Source organism: Meles meles, chromosome 7, assembly GCF_922984935.1.
Source record: "Meles meles chromosome 7, mMelMel3.1 paternal haplotype, whole genome shotgun sequence".
Classification (NCBI taxonomy): domain Eukaryota; kingdom Metazoa; phylum Chordata; class Mammalia; order Carnivora; family Mustelidae; genus Meles; species Meles meles.
The window spans coordinates 75,549,530-75,566,294 of record NC_060072.1 but is presented as its reverse complement, the minus strand read 5'-3'; the positions used below and the strand labels follow the sequence as shown (position 1 = coordinate 75,566,294).

The 16,765-nt window shown below is 37.8% G+C and overlaps 1 protein-coding gene across 1 annotated transcript in view; it reads left to right on the top strand.

Moving 5' to 3' along the window:
• The window catches only part of PKP2 (plakophilin 2), a 91,051-nt gene extending 75,812 nt beyond the window's left edge, over window positions 1-15,239 (top strand). The window contains exons 10-13 of the mRNA XM_046013136.1: window positions 2,356-2,509; window positions 10,286-10,475; window positions 13,548-13,635; window positions 13,778-15,239. Of these exons, the coding sequence (XP_045869092.1) occupies window positions 2,356-2,509; window positions 10,286-10,475; window positions 13,548-13,635; window positions 13,778-13,846 (501 nt within the window). The 3' untranslated portion in view covers window positions 13,847-15,239. The remainder of the gene's footprint in view (window positions 1-2,355; window positions 2,510-10,285; window positions 10,476-13,547; window positions 13,636-13,777) is intronic.
• Window positions 15,240-16,765: the final 1,526 nt, after the last annotated feature.

Sequence of the window (16,765 nt, the reverse complement as noted above, 5' to 3'; positions counted from 1 at the left end):
GAGGTAGAGTATAATAAGACTGAATTTTAGGAGGATCTTTCTGGTGTAAGGCTTTGAAGCCCCAACAGGCATTTTAAAAAGTTGACTGGCAACATTTGGTTCCTAGTGAAGACTAGAGACCATAAATTTGCAGAAATACCATTCCACAACTGCACTATTTACTCTAACAGTGTTTGGTCACCCGGTGTAAAATCAGTTTTGTAGTTTTAATGAATGGGTGGAAATAAGCTGGAATGACAGAGAGTTAAGGGATTGAAAGATAGTTTTTGATGTGTTGGTTCATGTACCTTAGTCTAAATAATAAAGAAAGTTAAGGCAGAGAAGATTGACAACTTGAGGTGTGGGGAGTAAGAGTTGAGATAAAGGCACTGAAGTTCTTATGAGGCTGAGGAAGAAATATGGTAGAAGTGAGGGAGAGAGAGCAAAAAAGTACAGGAAGTTGCATTCAGAGTCTAACACTGGAGTTTATGTTTTCAGACTCAAGGTATTTTGGGTGAATACAGGTTCTGTATGACCGTGGAAGTGATTGGCTAATGCACAGGAGAGATGAAGGTCAGTGACATTTAGGAAGTCTAGGAACTATGATGTAATTAATGTCCTCATCTACAGTGAACAGGAGATGGAGAAGGCTCTGAGCCAGGCTCTGAAGCCTCCAGGGGATGTTGGGAAAGGACCAGTAGGCCTTGAGATGACAAAGAAAACAATATGGGGGTCACAGGGCTGGATGACAGGACTCAGAAGAGCAGAGCTTTTGCATGTTTGGGAAGACATGATCTAGACAGGACAGTGGGAAGAGAAAGGAATGCTAACCTACCTCTGTACCCAAGTCACAGGAGTGGTAGAGAAGAAGTAGCCTCCTCTCCGGATGGCTACAGAGGAAAGGTTTCTTCTCAGATTGGAGAAAATAGTTTAATGGAATGCTCAACAAATTAGTGAAAAACAAAGTGTAACTGGTTTCCAACAAAGCATTCTAAAATAGTAAGTATTAAACTTCTTTGGAGTTGTGGACACTTTGAGTATCTAATAAAAGTTATCTATCCTTTCCCTGAGAAAGTTTATTATAAACACAAAAATAGGCTTCCTTTTTTTTTTTATGATTTTTTTTTATTTTTAAGTACTCTCTGTACCCAGCGTGGGGCTTGAACTCACAGCCCCAAGATCAAGAGCTGCAGGCTCCACCAACTGAGCCAACCAGGTGCCCCAATACAAAAATAGTTTTAAAGACCTCCTGTCCCCTCCCTGAAACCTATCCTAGGCCCTATATTAAGAACCCCTGTTCTACAAAGTGGAGTGGTGAATGTAAGGAGAGCAGTCTGCAGGAGGTAGGGGAAATAAGCAGTGTTTAGATAAGATAAACAGAGACGATAGTCACTCTTAACAATGGTCAAGAATTCTGGGAATTTCTGGCAGGTGGCCTCAAGTTAGCTTCAAATACAAATCTATAAAGTTGCAGACACAAACCCCAATATTAGAGGTTTATTGATGCTAGGAAGGTTCTGGTCAGTACTCAGACCCCCTGAAAGTAGGTGGCCAGCTTGATTCCAAATAAGATTTGCACATACAGCCTCTGATTGAGAATGTAAAATTGGAGTGATCTAATTAGCCATTCATTCTTTAAAAGCCCACCATCTCTTTTCAGAATAAGTTGGCTTCTTAGAAGTGAGTAAGTTTATTAAAAATATAAAAAGTGCCAAAATGTGAGCAAGAAGGTGACCAAGGCAACAACCTACAAATACACTGAAATATTAATTAAACAAATAGTTCAAGATAACAGAGAAAGGGAAAACATTATGCAACTAGTTTCTTGACACTCATGTTTGATTCTAAAACATCGTCCTTATATCCTTTTCATGATGCTGAGCTGAAATGTGAATAAAGAGGAAGGAAAGGAAAAGACAGGTTTTATTTATAAACGTGCAAAAATATAGCAACTGGCCAAATCCAATATTCTATTTAAAAATACCAAATAAATTATTTTTTTAATCCTGTAACAAAATTGAAAACATAGTAAGAATTTTTTTTTAATTTTATTTATTTATTTGAGAGAGAGAGAGCATGAGCAGGAAAGAGAGGGAGAGGGAAAAGCAGACTCCCCGCTGAGCAGGGAGCCCCAGGCAGGACTAAATTCCAGTACCCCGGGATCATGATCTGAGCTGAAGGCAGATGCTTAATGGACTGAGCCACCCAGGCACCCCTGAAAGTGTAATAAGAATTTAAAGGAAATATCTTCAGACTAGTTTCACCACAGCCCTAGTTTTCAAAACATCTTGCTCAGTCTCTAGTAATCTATAGAAACTTGATATTATCGTGTGAAGTTAATGCAATAGTATTAATAAGACATGCCTCATGCAACAGATGCCAACATCAGTAGCTCAGACAGTTGTCCAGAAGGAAAATGGCCTTCAGCACACCCGCAAGATGCTGCATATCGGTGATCCAAGTGTGAAAAAGACGGCGGTCTCCCTGCTGAGAAATTTGTCCCGGAATCTTTCTCTGCAGAATGAAATTGGTGAGTCAGCAAACGTGTCTCGATGTCGTGAATACATATTGAAAATACAAATGCAGGAAACCATTGTCTTTATCACATTTTCTACAGTGATGAACCAAAAATGGAACTTAGGGGTGAAATGTGATAGACCTGGCTTTTGCACCCAGGCATCAAGGTAGGCTTTCTCCCTGGGTCTCAAATAGGGATTTTCTTAATATCCAGCATTTTTTTATTGTTCTAATTACTATGGAAGAGAAATTAACAAGGTAGGTAACATGTCTGATGTTTTTCAAAAGCCTTCGGCTCAGCAGTCAGTGGAGCCTTTTTAACCTGCGCAGTTAGTTCAGACTGCTTAAGCACTACTCTTCTAAAACATGGAAAATATACACACAGCGGTACTCCCTTTGGAAGGTTGGTCCCGGTTGCACTAGAAAAAAAATGGACGGATGTGCAAAAAAGGCAGAAAGGTGGAGTCACTGAGTATATACCAAATCGGCATACATTTGCAACAGTGTGATGGAACTAGAGGGGATTATGCTAAGTGAAGTAAGTCAATCAGAGAAAGACAATTATCATACAATCTCTCTGATAAGAGGAATTTGAGAAATAAGACAGAGGATCAAGGGGAAGGAAAAGAAAAATAAGATAAAAACAGAGAGGGAAGCAGACCTAATAATACAGTAAAGCTAATAATACACTATATGTTAAATTGAATTTAAATTTAAAAAAATTTTTAAGAGTATTTATTTATTTATTTGACAGATCAAAAGTAGGCAGAGAGGCAGGCAGAGAGAGAGAGAGGAGGAAGCAGGCTCCCTGCTGAGCAGAGAGCCGGATGCAGGGCTTGATCCGAGGACCCTGAGATAATGACCTGAGCCTAAGACAGAGGCTTTAGCCCACTGAGCCACCCAGGCGCTCCAAAATTTTTTTAGATTAAAAAAAAAATTGGCATAGACAGTTTTAAAATGAATACAGTGAAGTATTTGCTCCTTATTTGAGAGTCTGTATTACTGACAAAGATAACTATGTTACACTATCAAATAATATAATGTTTTGTTCCTTTGCTTTCTATACAGAAATGTCTGATGAATGTTTGTATTAAGTCAAATACTATAAAATGAGATAATAGGAAGATAATGCCAAAATCAATCATGTTTCCTAATATTCTATAAATCAGGCATTCCTGACAACTCAAAATTTGGTTTTTCACAGTCTTCCACTAAAATTATAAACAAATTCTTGTTTGGTTGTAGTGGATTGGATTAGTTTGGAATACACACACAGACACACCGCACCAGAGATACTGAAGTCTGTGGTTATGTTTTACTAATGTCATTTCCAAAGCCAGCCAGCACCACGATATTGGACAGGCGGTTTCATAAATGGTTTCCTGCCCATTATAAATACAGAGAGAGCCTGGAAACTTTTCATGAATCTAAAAGAAACCTTGCCCTAGGCACTCTGAAAAATATGGAAGTGTACTCCTCATTGTCCTTTGTAGACTTTTGTGCTGCACTTTAATCAGGTGTATTATCCTTTGACTTTTTTTTCCCCCCCAAAGGATAGATGGCTCCATCTTTAAACAGTGCTGATGGAGGTAACTTGCACTCAACCCATTATACATGTGCCTTCAGGGCAAAATACTATTGTTCCCGTGCTCTACCATCCTCTAAATTGTTGGGAAGATACAAATGTCGCCCCACACGTCACTTTTTTTTTTTTTTTTTAAATAAACATTCTATTTAATTCTTCAGTTGAGCAGGAAATGGCTTTGGCAGAGTCAAGGTTTTTTTTGTGTTGCACTATACTTAATGTTTATTTATTTTCTTTGTTTGCCTACTTTGAGTGAGTTCTGGCTTTGATAAATTGCATCTCAAATTTTGTTGGCTCCCCTGATAATTATAATATTTATACTTTTTTTCCTCTTAATATTTAATGGCTTAACAATGTGACTTTTCTTCCCGTATTTGTCGCTTTCAACCAGAGCTAGATAAATGGAAAATCATTATTTTGGATGGTTTTATTAAAGAACAACAACTTTAATTTTTTTTAAAGATATATGCTCATTTTAAAAATTCAAGCAATTAAGAAAAGCACCACAAATAAAGATATTTCCTCTTATCACTCAGAAAACAACTCTTGTTAACCTTAGGTGAATATCGTTCCAGACATCTCTCTATGCCTATAAACAGATGAAAGTTTAGACAGAAACATGAATAAATGATATTAAAATCAGATCATACAACATCTAGTGGCCAATAAATCATTAGAATTAGTTTAACAAAAGCAAACTGAATGACATACAATCACTGAACTTTGGATAAATTTTTCACTACATTTCAGACATATTTTAGAAACTGTGGGAATGTGTACTCAATTTTGTCTCTGTCCTGATTTCTAACTCTTAGCCAAACCTAGAGGAATGTCTTGATTGCACATGCAGCAATATTAGTCTCCTCGATTTCTGATAGTTCCTCTTTTGTAACTTGTGTATGACATGTGTGTAACATGGCCTGTAAAAACATAAAATGGAAAGAAACAAAGGAAAGAAGAAAGGGAAGGAAGGGAGAGAGGGAAAGAGAGAGGAAAGTTTCTATTCCAATGTCTGTATTCCAGTTTGTCATTTTAGTGATCCTCTTAATCAAAGGGCCATATAAAGTGTACGTGATGCCCACTGAGCATTATAGGGAGGACCAGTGTTTTGTTGAATAGGTCTGGCCATGTCCTCTATTTGGAATAGCTCCAAAGGACCATTATGGTACAGTCACATCAGAATGTATTATGACCGTCCTCATCCATACCCTCTCACTAATGAGGTAGTTTACACCAAAAGTCTAGTTTTGTTCAGTTTATTTTATGGAGCCTGTTACTGTAGTGAGGCTTGTATTCATAAGTCTAATGAGATCATCTTTATTGGATTCTTTGTAATTTTTAAAATTTTAATTCTAGTGTAGTTAACATGCAATGTCATTTGTTTCAGGTGTACAATGCAGTGATTCATCAAGTCTATACATTACTTGTGTACTTTTTTTTTTTTTTTAAAGATTTATTTTTTTGACAGATAGAGATTACAAGTAGGCAGAGAGGCAGGCAGAGAGAGAGAGAGAGGAGGAAGCAGGCTCCCAGCCAAGCAGAGAGCCCGATGCAGGGCTTGATCCCAGGACCCTGGGATCATGACCCGAGCCGAATGCAGAGGCTTTAACCCGCTGAGCCACCCAGGCGCCCCACTTTTTTTTTTTTTTAAGAGTTTATTTATTTGACAGAGATCACAAGTAGGCAGAGAGGCAGGCGGGGGCAGAGGGGGAGCAGGCTCCCCGCTGAGCAGAGAGCCCGATGTGGGCCTTGATCCCAGAACTCTGGGATCATGACCTGAGCCGAAGGCAGAGGCTTTAACCCACTGAGCCACCCAGGTGCCCAGTATCTGTACTCTTAATCCCCATCACATATTTCATGCATTCCCCCCACCTACAGCCCTTCTGGTAACCATCAGTTTGTTCTCTGCAGTTAAGAGTCTGTTTTTTTAATTGCCTTTTTTCCCCCTTTGTTTGTTTCTTAAATTCTATTTATGAGGGGTACCTGTGTGGTTCAATCAGTTAAGCATCTGCCTTCGCCTCAGGTCATGATCCTAGGGTCCTCGGGTTGAGCCCCATATCAGGTTCCCTATTCAGCAGGGAGACTGCTCTTCCTCACCCTCTGCTGTTCCCCCTGCTTGTGCGTGCTCGCTCTCTCTCTCTCAAATAAATAAAAATTAAAAAAAAAAAAGAATTCCACATATGAGTGAAATTATGTGGTATTTGTCTTTCCTTGAGTGACTTATTTCACTTAGTGTTATGCTCTCTAGTTCCAACCATGTTTTTGCAAATGACAAGATTTCATTCTTTTTTATGGCTGAATAATATTCCATATAATACACACACACACACACACACCCCACATTTTCTTTATCTGTTCATCTATCTGTGGCCACTTGGGCTGCTTCTATAATTTGGTTATTGTAAATGATGCTGCAATAAACATAGGGGTGCATGTATCCCTTTGAATCAGTGTTTTCATATTATTTGGGTAAATACCCAGTAGTGCAATTACTGGATGGTAGGGTAGTCCTATTTTTAATTTTTTGAGGAATTTCCATGCTGTCCTCTAAAGTGGTGCACCAGTTTACATTCCCACCAACAGTGTACAAGGGTTCCTTTTTGTCCATATTCTTGCCAACACTTGTTTCTTGAGTTTTTCCTTTTTTTTATTTTAGCCAGCTGACAGGTGTGAGGTGATCTCTCATAGTGGTTTTGATTTGCATTTTCTTGATGATAAGTGATGATGAGCATCTTTTCATGTGTCTGTTGGCCATCTGTTGTCTTTGGAGAAACATCTGTTCTTGTCTTCTGCCCATTTTTTAATTGGATTATTTGGTTTTTGATGTTGAGTTGTATAAGTTGTTCGTATATTTTGGATAATAACTCTTTATCAGATATGTCATTTGCAACTATCTCCTTCCATTCAGTAGGTTGTCTTTTAGTTTTGTTTGTTGTTTTTTGCTGAACAGAAGCTTTCTCATTTGATGTAGTTACTTTTGCTGTGTTTCCCTTGCTGCAGGAGACAGATCTAGAAAAATGTTGCTACAGTCGATGTCAGAGAAATTACTACCCGTCCTCTCTTTTAGGAATTTTATGGATATTTAATCGATCTTATTTTTGTGTATGGTATAAGGAAGTGGTCCACTTTCACTTTCTTTTTTTTTTTAGATTTTATTTATTTATTTGACAGACAGAGATCACAAGTAGGCAGAGAGGCAGGCAGAGAGAGAGGGGGAAGCAGGCTCCCTGCTGAACAGAAAGCCCGATGTGAGGCTTGATCCCAGGACCCCGGGATCATGACCTGAGCCAAAGGCAGAGGCTTTAACCCACTGACCACCCAGGCGCCCTCACTTTCATTTTTTGCATGTTGCTGTCTAGTTTTCCTAACACCATTTGTTAAAGAGACTGGTATTTTCCCATGGCATATTCTTACCTCCTTTGTCGAAGATTAATTGGTTGTATAATTGTAGGTTTATTTCTGTGTAGCCCCCTGCTTTCATAAGATGATGCACTGATAAAACTCTACTCATTTCAAGGACAGTATCGAGAAGAGGGTTCTGCAAGATAAATGCAATTTTTAAGTTCCAAGTCAGCTTTATGTCAGATAAATAATTTGAGTGACAAGACCCATCTTAATTCAGAGTAGTCATAGCCAGGAATAAATGAAAATCAGTTTAAAATACATGAATCATGTTTCTCATGAGAGACTTCTAGACTAAAACTTTCCATATGATGACCTAGCATGAAATCCTCACGTATTACTTAGATTTACAGAAATAAACTTAAAACTTTTATTTTCTTGGGGTGCCTGGGTGGCTCAGTTGGTCAAGCATCTGCCTTCGGTTTAGGTCATGATCCCAGGGTGCAGGGATCGAGCACCACATGCAGCTCTCTGCTCATCCGGGAGCCTGCTTCTTCCTTCTGCCCCTCCCCCTGGCTTGGGCATTCACACTCTCTCAAATAAACAAAATCTTTTTTAAAAAACATATTTTCTTACAAATTTAAAGATAGGTACACTTGGTATGGTGACCAAGTAGTAGAGCTCATGCAGAAGACACGGATCTGTGTCCTACAAGGCCACTTTGTCGCTTACTGCACCTTGGCTAGTCATTGACCTGCTCTAACCAGAATGAGATTAATAATCACTACTTCATGGTATTTTTACAAGGATCAGATGAAATAATATATGTATAAGGAAGTATTTGGATACATCTTGAGATTCTCAATTCCCATTTACTCATATTTACAGATGTTTTCTGACACCCAACTAATGCCTTGGCTTTTTAAGACATTAAGTTTAAGGATTAATAAAATCTCCCTCAACAACATGACATTGAGCTGTAACTCTCCCAATAACATGATAAGGCCTTTAATTTTATATTTCATTATTAAAGATCCCATTTTAATTGTCCCAAAATATATTTATCCAGGCCCAGTCACATGTGTACGTACCTATGCAAACATACATATGCTCTTTCTTCTCAGGTTTCTTTTGCTTATTTTCTTTCCTAATGTTACGTGTATGCAGTTATGTATGTATGTATATTACCAACCCTGTGAAGTAGATACTATTATTCCCCCATTTTACAGATTAACAAAACACAGCATGGAGAGGTTAAGCAGCTTGCCCAGACCACACAGCCACAGAAGTGGCAGAGACAGGACTGAAACTGAAAAGTGTGACTTCACAGGCTGAGCTCTGAGCTCGAACACTGTGCCTCGATGCTTGAACAACAGTGAAAACCAGAGCTCAGGTCTTTGAGCAGAAGGTGTGTCCTTCCTGTCAGGTCCCCGTATTGTCAAAGGATCATAGCGCTCAATGTTGGAAGTCCAGGAGTGAATGTGATGATTGTCTTCAGGAACCCAGAGCTCCCTTTAGAACCCAGACAGCACATGACTGATTACAATGCAGTGCCCTAGAGAGAGGAGTGCACTTCATCATGACACATAAACTCGGATGAAGAAACAACAAAACAAAGCAGAAGTATTTGTTACGCAACCATGATAACACCTTATTAAAGAGTTGTGAGAAGCAATAAGAGCGTGCTCTCTATCATTGAAGAAGGGTCCAAAGTAGAAAGAGAAAAAGAAAATACACATGAAAAGAATCATCGCAAAAAATCAAGTATAAATTTATATTGCCCAAAATATATACCAATATATTTGACAAGTTACAGTCAAATCATCAAATAGTAATACCTCTTTTGTGACTACAAAAGAAGCCAAATTAAAACCCTACAACCTAGAACTTACATATAGAGTGAAAACATAAATTTAAAATAGTGTTGCTTTTTTTTTTAATAATAGTATTATTTGTGCACTGAAGAAACTAAGCAGTACAAATAATGTTTTTGAAAAATTTTTAGGTCACCATCAGTAGTATTGTCAAAAAACAAGTCTTATTAACATTTTAATGTATTTCTTCTCAGGTTTCTTTTGAATATTTTCTTTCCAGATGTTATATAATCTTTTTTTAATATTTTATATTATATATTCTTTATAAATAACTGTACTTAACTTTCACACAGAATACTAATATAAATATTATTATACATGTTTCACAAATATTTTTGAGATACATAATCTTTGGAGATGTGTTTTAGATAATCATATTCCTATTATTAAGTTATATAAGCTTTTTATAATTTTTCACTTATATATAATACTGTAATAAAAACCTCTGCATAAGGCTCTTTCTGTTTTTAAAGTAAATGTCTTTAGGATGAATTTCCAGAAGTGGAATTACTGAATCAAAGAATGTGAAAATTTTTTTAAATTCTTGACACTTCTGTCAAATTGTCATTGTCATTTCTGTCAAAAGATTTCCAATGTACTGAGAAGAGAATATCATCTTTTTGGGGGTGCTTGGGTGGCTAATTTGGTTGAGCATCCAACTCTTGATTTCAGCTTAAGTCACTCTCAGGGTCATGGGATCGAGCCCCACATTGGACTCCCTGTTCAGCAGACAGTGTGCTGGGGACTCTCCCTCCCCCCACTCACAGGTCCCTGTGCCCACATGCACTCTCTCTCTCAAATAAAAGTTTTTTTAAAATCACCTTTTAAGAATCTTTTTAAAATTTGAGTATCAGAGATTATGTCTTTCCATATGTTCATTAACTAGTTATGTTTCTTTTAAAAATGTTCTTTACCCAAAATGTATTGGGATCTTGGGATTAAGGAACAATCCTTCTAATCAAATGTTGATTTTTTTTTTATTGTGTAGCCAAAGAAACTTTGCCTGATTTGGTTTCCATAATTCCTGACACAGTCCCGAGTACTGATCTTCTCATTGAGACTACAGCCTCTGCCTGCTACACTCTGAACAATATAATCCAAAATAGTTACCAGAATGCACGGGATCTTCTGAACACTGGAGGTCTGCAGAAAATCATAACCATCAGCTCAGGCGATGTGTAAGTCTTACAGTATCTACCTGTTGGCTCTCTCTCCATTCCTCACCATCCCTCCCATATGGAAATCTAGTTTTGAATGTCCACACATTGAGAACCATGGGATTATGGCCCAAAAAACAAGATTGTAAAGTTGAGCCAGATCGTCTGGTTCAACTCTTGATAATCAAGCAAGTGAAAAACTGAATTCTCCAAGCCAAATAGTTGCCTCTTCAGTTCTAAAATATCCAGATAGTCAAACTCCATGGTTTCCCTGGGTAGTCCGTGGCAACCTTTTATTGACCTAATGAATTAATTTGTTTCCTAGAGCCACAGCTGTGATTTAAAACCAGGAAAATATAAGCAATGTGGGAGTCCTACGGGCAGGGACTGCCCCTTGCCTCACTTAGATCTAGAGCCAGTGGCACGCCAGGGGCCTTAGAAGAAGCAGTGATAACACAAGAAGTAGGAGGCAACATAATCAGAAATTCCTGCTTTCTCAGTTTTCTCTGTCACATCTCTTCCATCTCTTACTCCCTTTTGAGAATAGGAGATCTAAGACATCCCACATCCCTGTTCCTGTGTCTTTAAATTTTTTCCATTTAAAAAAAAGGTGATAAAGAGAATGAAAACCTTATGTAATGAAATTAATTACTATTAGTTAATTTACAGGCGTGGAATCCAAAGAGGGCATCTTTTTCTCTATACAATTCTGAATTGTTTGAGTTGTTAAATATAAGTTACATTTGTAAATAACTAAGAAAGAGACGAAGTGTTATACCCCCATTCTCATGAGTTGGGAAGCACATGGACTTCACCCCTGCTAGACAAATGTGTGCCTGGCCCCATGGGGAAGCACAGGGGTCTGTGGGGTCCTGAAGTAAACACATATCTCCTTCCCCACTCAGATAGGGCCCTGTGCTTGGCAGCCCCATTCCCAAACCTCATGGGGAAGGAAGACCATATTCAGAGTCAAAGAATTAAAAGGAGCGCTGGTTAGAATGCCAGTTCCCCAAGTCAGAATATTCACCTGTCCCCAGAGTCTGGCAGAGAGAAGTTGCTCAGTCTTTATGGAAAGATTGAATGATTGCTATAAAACAGAAATGACTTTTTCAAGTAGTCATTTATGCTTCTAAGCAAATCTCCGTAAGACCGTGGGATTTTTATTATTTGAGTACTCGGGCATAAGAAGTGCATGAGAATATACCCTCACTCTGGGAAACTGCTTATAGCTTAGCAACATATGGGGATGTGCTACTCTCTTCTTTTTCGCCCTGAGTGTCCATTGCCCCGGCTCAAAAAAATATATATATCAACGTGGAGCTTCTACCAGTTGTGCCTGCGGTTCCTTCCTTGCTAAGTGTTGTATAGCTGACCTGTAATTTAGGGGCTAGCCTGGAAATTAGTTGCCATTTATAGCATTTTTTTCTTTGAATAAATGATTTCCAAGTGCCAAACAACCAACTTATAAAGAAGGTATGATTTGAAATCCTTGCTATTCAAAAAATATTTTCCAGTTTTAAATATCAGAGACCCATAGCTTTCACGGATTTATTAGTATTTCAGTATTAGCAAGTGACTCTGAAAAGTCCATGACGTACTAAAAAAAATCTGTAAAGTGCTGATTTGATTTTCCTTTAATGCAAGGCTGGCATGGAAGAGAAAGGCTTTTAGCTAATGAATGAACTCAAGATGTGCTTTTCCATACCGAATTACATTTTCTGTTCTTGGTTGTCTGTTTATAAACTCCTACGGCATGAAAAATTAAATGTTTGTTTCTTTGTTAAAAGAAAAAACTCAGCTGTGTGCTAGTTCAGGTGATGGAAGGGAAAGAGCTCTAAGGAAGCATAGATCCTTAGCCAGAAACAGGATGTTTAGGACAAATGTTTTGTTTTGTTTTTATTTAAATTCAATTTAATTAACACGTAGTGTATTGTTAGTTTCAGCGGTAGAATGTAGTGATTCATTGGTTGCATATAACACCCAAGTGTTCATTATTTCAAGTGCCTTCCTTAATGCCCATCGCCCAGTTACCTCACCCCCCAACTCACCTCATTTTAGGACAAACTTAAAAGCAAAACATCAAAAACTAAATATAGTGTCAGGGTACCTGCCTAGCTCAGTGGGTGGAACATGTGACTTTTGAGATCAGGGGTGTGAGTTTGAGCCCCATATTGGGTGTAGAGATTACTTGAAAAATAGAGAAGAGGGAGGTCTGGGTGGCTCAGTCGGTTAGGCATCTGCCTTTGGCCCGGGTCATGTTCCCAGGGTCGTGGGATCCAGCCCCATGCTGGGCTCCCTTCTCCACCAGGAATCTCCTTCTCCCTCTGACCCTCCCCCTGCTCATTCTCTCTCTTTCTCACTTTCTCTCTCTCTCAAATAAATAAATAGTCTTTTTTTTAAATTGAAGGGAAAAAAACTTAAGTACAGTGTCCAGTATTGTAGTGACTTGGATTTATAACAGGAGTACATTTTCCATTCACTCTATACAAAAACAAAGAAATTTGGAAGCTATTTTAACAAATATTTCAATAAGAATTTATTATATAGCTTAAAAATATAACTCTAACTCTCATAGAGTCACTAAGTCTAGGAGGTAGGTATATTTTTCAGTCATGCTTTCCCGAGTTTGTATTCTGTGTATATGCATTATAAATGTACAAATATATGTCTATTCTATAAATAGCATATATATAATATTTAATATAAATGTGTTTAATTTATTTATTAATGTAATATAAATAAATGTAAATACTGTATATAAATATATAAATTGTATTCTATAAGCCAAGGATTTATGAAATCTAAGGATATATTCCTTGTAAATATCAGGAATATGCTCTATAAAAACTATTTGTTGGCCTATGCTAGTGGTTTTAAGATTTTTTTTAATAATTTTTTTTTTTTTTAAAAACCCAATGTGGCCCCTGGCCTTCAAAGCTCACCATCTAATTCTCTTGTCATGGTGAGTGTCCTGACTTAACGGATGGCTGCCGAGCAGCAGCAGTTAAAGAAGATTTACGGAACGTCCACAGACAGCATCCAGAAGCCTGACCCGTTCTCACTGATCTCGGAATGCCTTTTTCCTCTTTTCAGTTATGGCTCCAACAAAGCAAGTAAAGCTGCTTCCGTTCTCCTCTATTCCCTGTGGATGCACACGGAGCTCCATAATGCCTACAAGAAGGTAAGAACCTAAAAAGGTATGGGTTGCAGTTAACGGCCAGATCCTAATGGCCCGTTTGTCTGCCCCTGGTGACACAGCACTAAAAACTCCATTTTCTTGTATGAAAATGTTACCTTTCACATTTCTGTTTGCTTATTCAAAGGCTCAGTTTAAGAAGACAGATTTTGTCAACAGCCGGACTGCCAAAGCCTACCACTCCCTTAAAGACTGAGGAGAATGAAAAAGTGCTCTCAGAAATCTCAACCTCACCATTCTCAGCCACAAAAAAAGCCTCAAAGGAAAACACCTATTTTTCTACTTCCCAGCCCAGGAAACCTCAAAAAAGCATGCCCTGTTTCTTAGCCTTTTCTATTTCCAAGGTCCCCAGAATCCAGAAGACATATAGGCAGAATATAATTTTATTAGTCTTCCAGAAAACTTTTTCAGGTTTGCTAACAGTAGACCCTGGCAACAGCCTCGCTTTTACCCTCCACAGACTGTGGTCCTTGTGATCAGGATTCATGGTGCAGGGCCTCCTGGAACCGAAATGTGAATTCATGTGGAATGAACATTAACAACAAATAAGGAAAGAAGGAGACGGTTCTATTACCAGGATTTTAAAAGTTTGATTTACGCTTATAGTCCTTTTCTGGTTTCCATATTTTGTCACTCATATGCACATATCTTCGCCATTGGCCACGAGTGTATTGTTCTGCAGTGTTGAAACAGAATGGAAACGACGAGAAATATTTGCAGGAGAAAATTTAATGGCAAAATTATATGTTTGTTTACTTTGTGCTTGTTTTTATCCTCTTGAATTTTTTTCTCTGATTTGAAATGAACTGAAGAAATTTAGGTCACATTGAGTATGCATGACTCTAAGAAAACGAAATTGAAATGAAGTGATCATAGCAAATTTAAAAATCTTCTCACAGAGAACAGTGACTATGAAATTCCGTGTTCCCTCTAACACTGTAAATATGAGTCTTGCTCAAGGGGATACCTACCCTATGACAACACCATGAAATGCAAATCTCTCCAGAATAGTAGGATTCAATATGATCTATTACCCGGACTTTTTCAGCAACTTCAGTGGGCTGGTAGAAAACAGACTCTATACTCTTCAGCTACGAAAGGAAATGAAAACCTCTCAAACTGCTGCATGAGCCCAGGGCACTGAAAACAGCTCATTTTAATAAATTACATTATCAAGCAGCCCAACTTTGCCCAACATTTAAAAAATACCACAGAGCCTCTAAATCTCATGTGATCTTCCTCAAGCCATTATTTGAAGTCAAGGAAATTACAGAGCAAAAAAACAAAGACACTGTTTTGAGGAAAAATATGTCAAGGCCCTGCAGAAATGATATGGGATATACTAGTGTTGAAAAGTAGACATCATCTATTGAAGTGAATCTATTACAAGTGTTCTTTTAACTGAGCGGTGATTAGTACCATTTACGTAAAATTAGTCTTCTCAACTACAGTTCTGTTATATTTTGCTTTTTAAAAAAAAAAAAAATCTGACAATGTTTGCTATAAGAAGGTAAGAAGGAAAAAAATCCTTCAGCTCCCTTTGGCCAGAGAAGTGTAATAGAAAAATAAATGCCCATTTTCAAATTGAATGTGTACTTAAGTCTTTATTATATTGAGAAGACAAAATTCTTTTAATTTTAAGAGCTTAATGGAGAAGACTCAGAATACTAACCTAGTTCAAAATGAAATTAGTTAGATACCAATTTTTAAATACTGAAGAGAAAAATCATTTCTTTTTTTAGAGTTTTAATGAATAACATTTGGAACATTTTTTATTCCTCCACATAACTGATGGATGTTCAAAAGTTTCTTTGTTTCTTAACGCATTAGTAGAGCCTTTAATATTAAACACAAAAGGAGGTCAAAACAATGTTGTCTGCATTGGTATCTGTGTACATCTGATCTATTTGTGTATCACGGTGTATGTGCTATGATTGACATGGCATTTGAAGATTTGACCTTATACACTTGCATTGCTAAGGGTTTAATACTTTGTAATTGTTTCTATTTCTTCCCTACTTAAAAGCCTAAATCTTTACCAAGAAACACCTCCTGTAAGAAACCTGGAATTAGCTAATGACTAAAGCATGCAACAATGGAGAGACATACTAATGTGGTAGATTTTAGTAAATTGAGTGGGTCTGTGACCTTGACAAGATAGACTGGTTTGATCCCCATGTCCTGCTTTATTCACTCTGCTTACCAAAAACCTCACTGTTTTACTATCTTTGGATACCTCTGGGGGAGGTCCTTGTGTGTTGAATATCAGTTTTGATCTCATGTCCACACAAAAAGCTTTTTAAAAAATATATATATATATATGTGTCCCATCCTTCCCCATGTCATCCAGGAGAATTGACAAGCTGAGTGGAGCCTTTTTGTGTTTTTGTGCTAAGAGTTCCAAAGGACTGCTTCCTTGTCAAGAATTCTTTTTTTTTTTTAAGATTTTATTTATTTATTTGACAGAGAGATCACAAGTAGGTAGAGAGGCAGGCAGAGAGAGAAGGGGAAGCAGGCTCCCTGCTGAGCGGAGAGCCCAATGTGGGGCTCGATCCGAGGACCCTGGGATCATGACCTGAGCTGAAGGCAGAGGCTTTAACACACTGAGCCACCCAGGCGCCCCCTTGTCAAGAATTCTTAATGGTATTGTGGCATATGGGAGGTCACTGGAAACATTTGTTTATACCTGATGGAAATAACCAAGAGGTTATCTGGCAAGATAGGGGATTAACATGTCAAATGGGGAAATACACAGCATGAGTAGATAAACCACTTTAAAATGAATTTAATCACCCTCTGAAGAAGCAATTTCTCAGAATAAAGAAAAAAATAGGAAATAGACATATTTCAATATCTTTATATACCTATAATTTATTTGTACTATAGTTATAAATGAAATTTCCTCTAAGTAAAACGTGTCATGAACTTATTGTGCTTTGGAATGAGGTCAGCTTCAGTATGTTTGTACTTCCAACGAAATTGCAGAAGCCTCGAATCGTGGGATCTGAGGATTAGGGGGGAATTTAGAGGAAATCTGGACAAGTCCTACTTAAAGTATTGAATGCATCAGAAAAGATGTAGTTCTTATCAAAGTAACAGGAGAAAAATTTCCAGT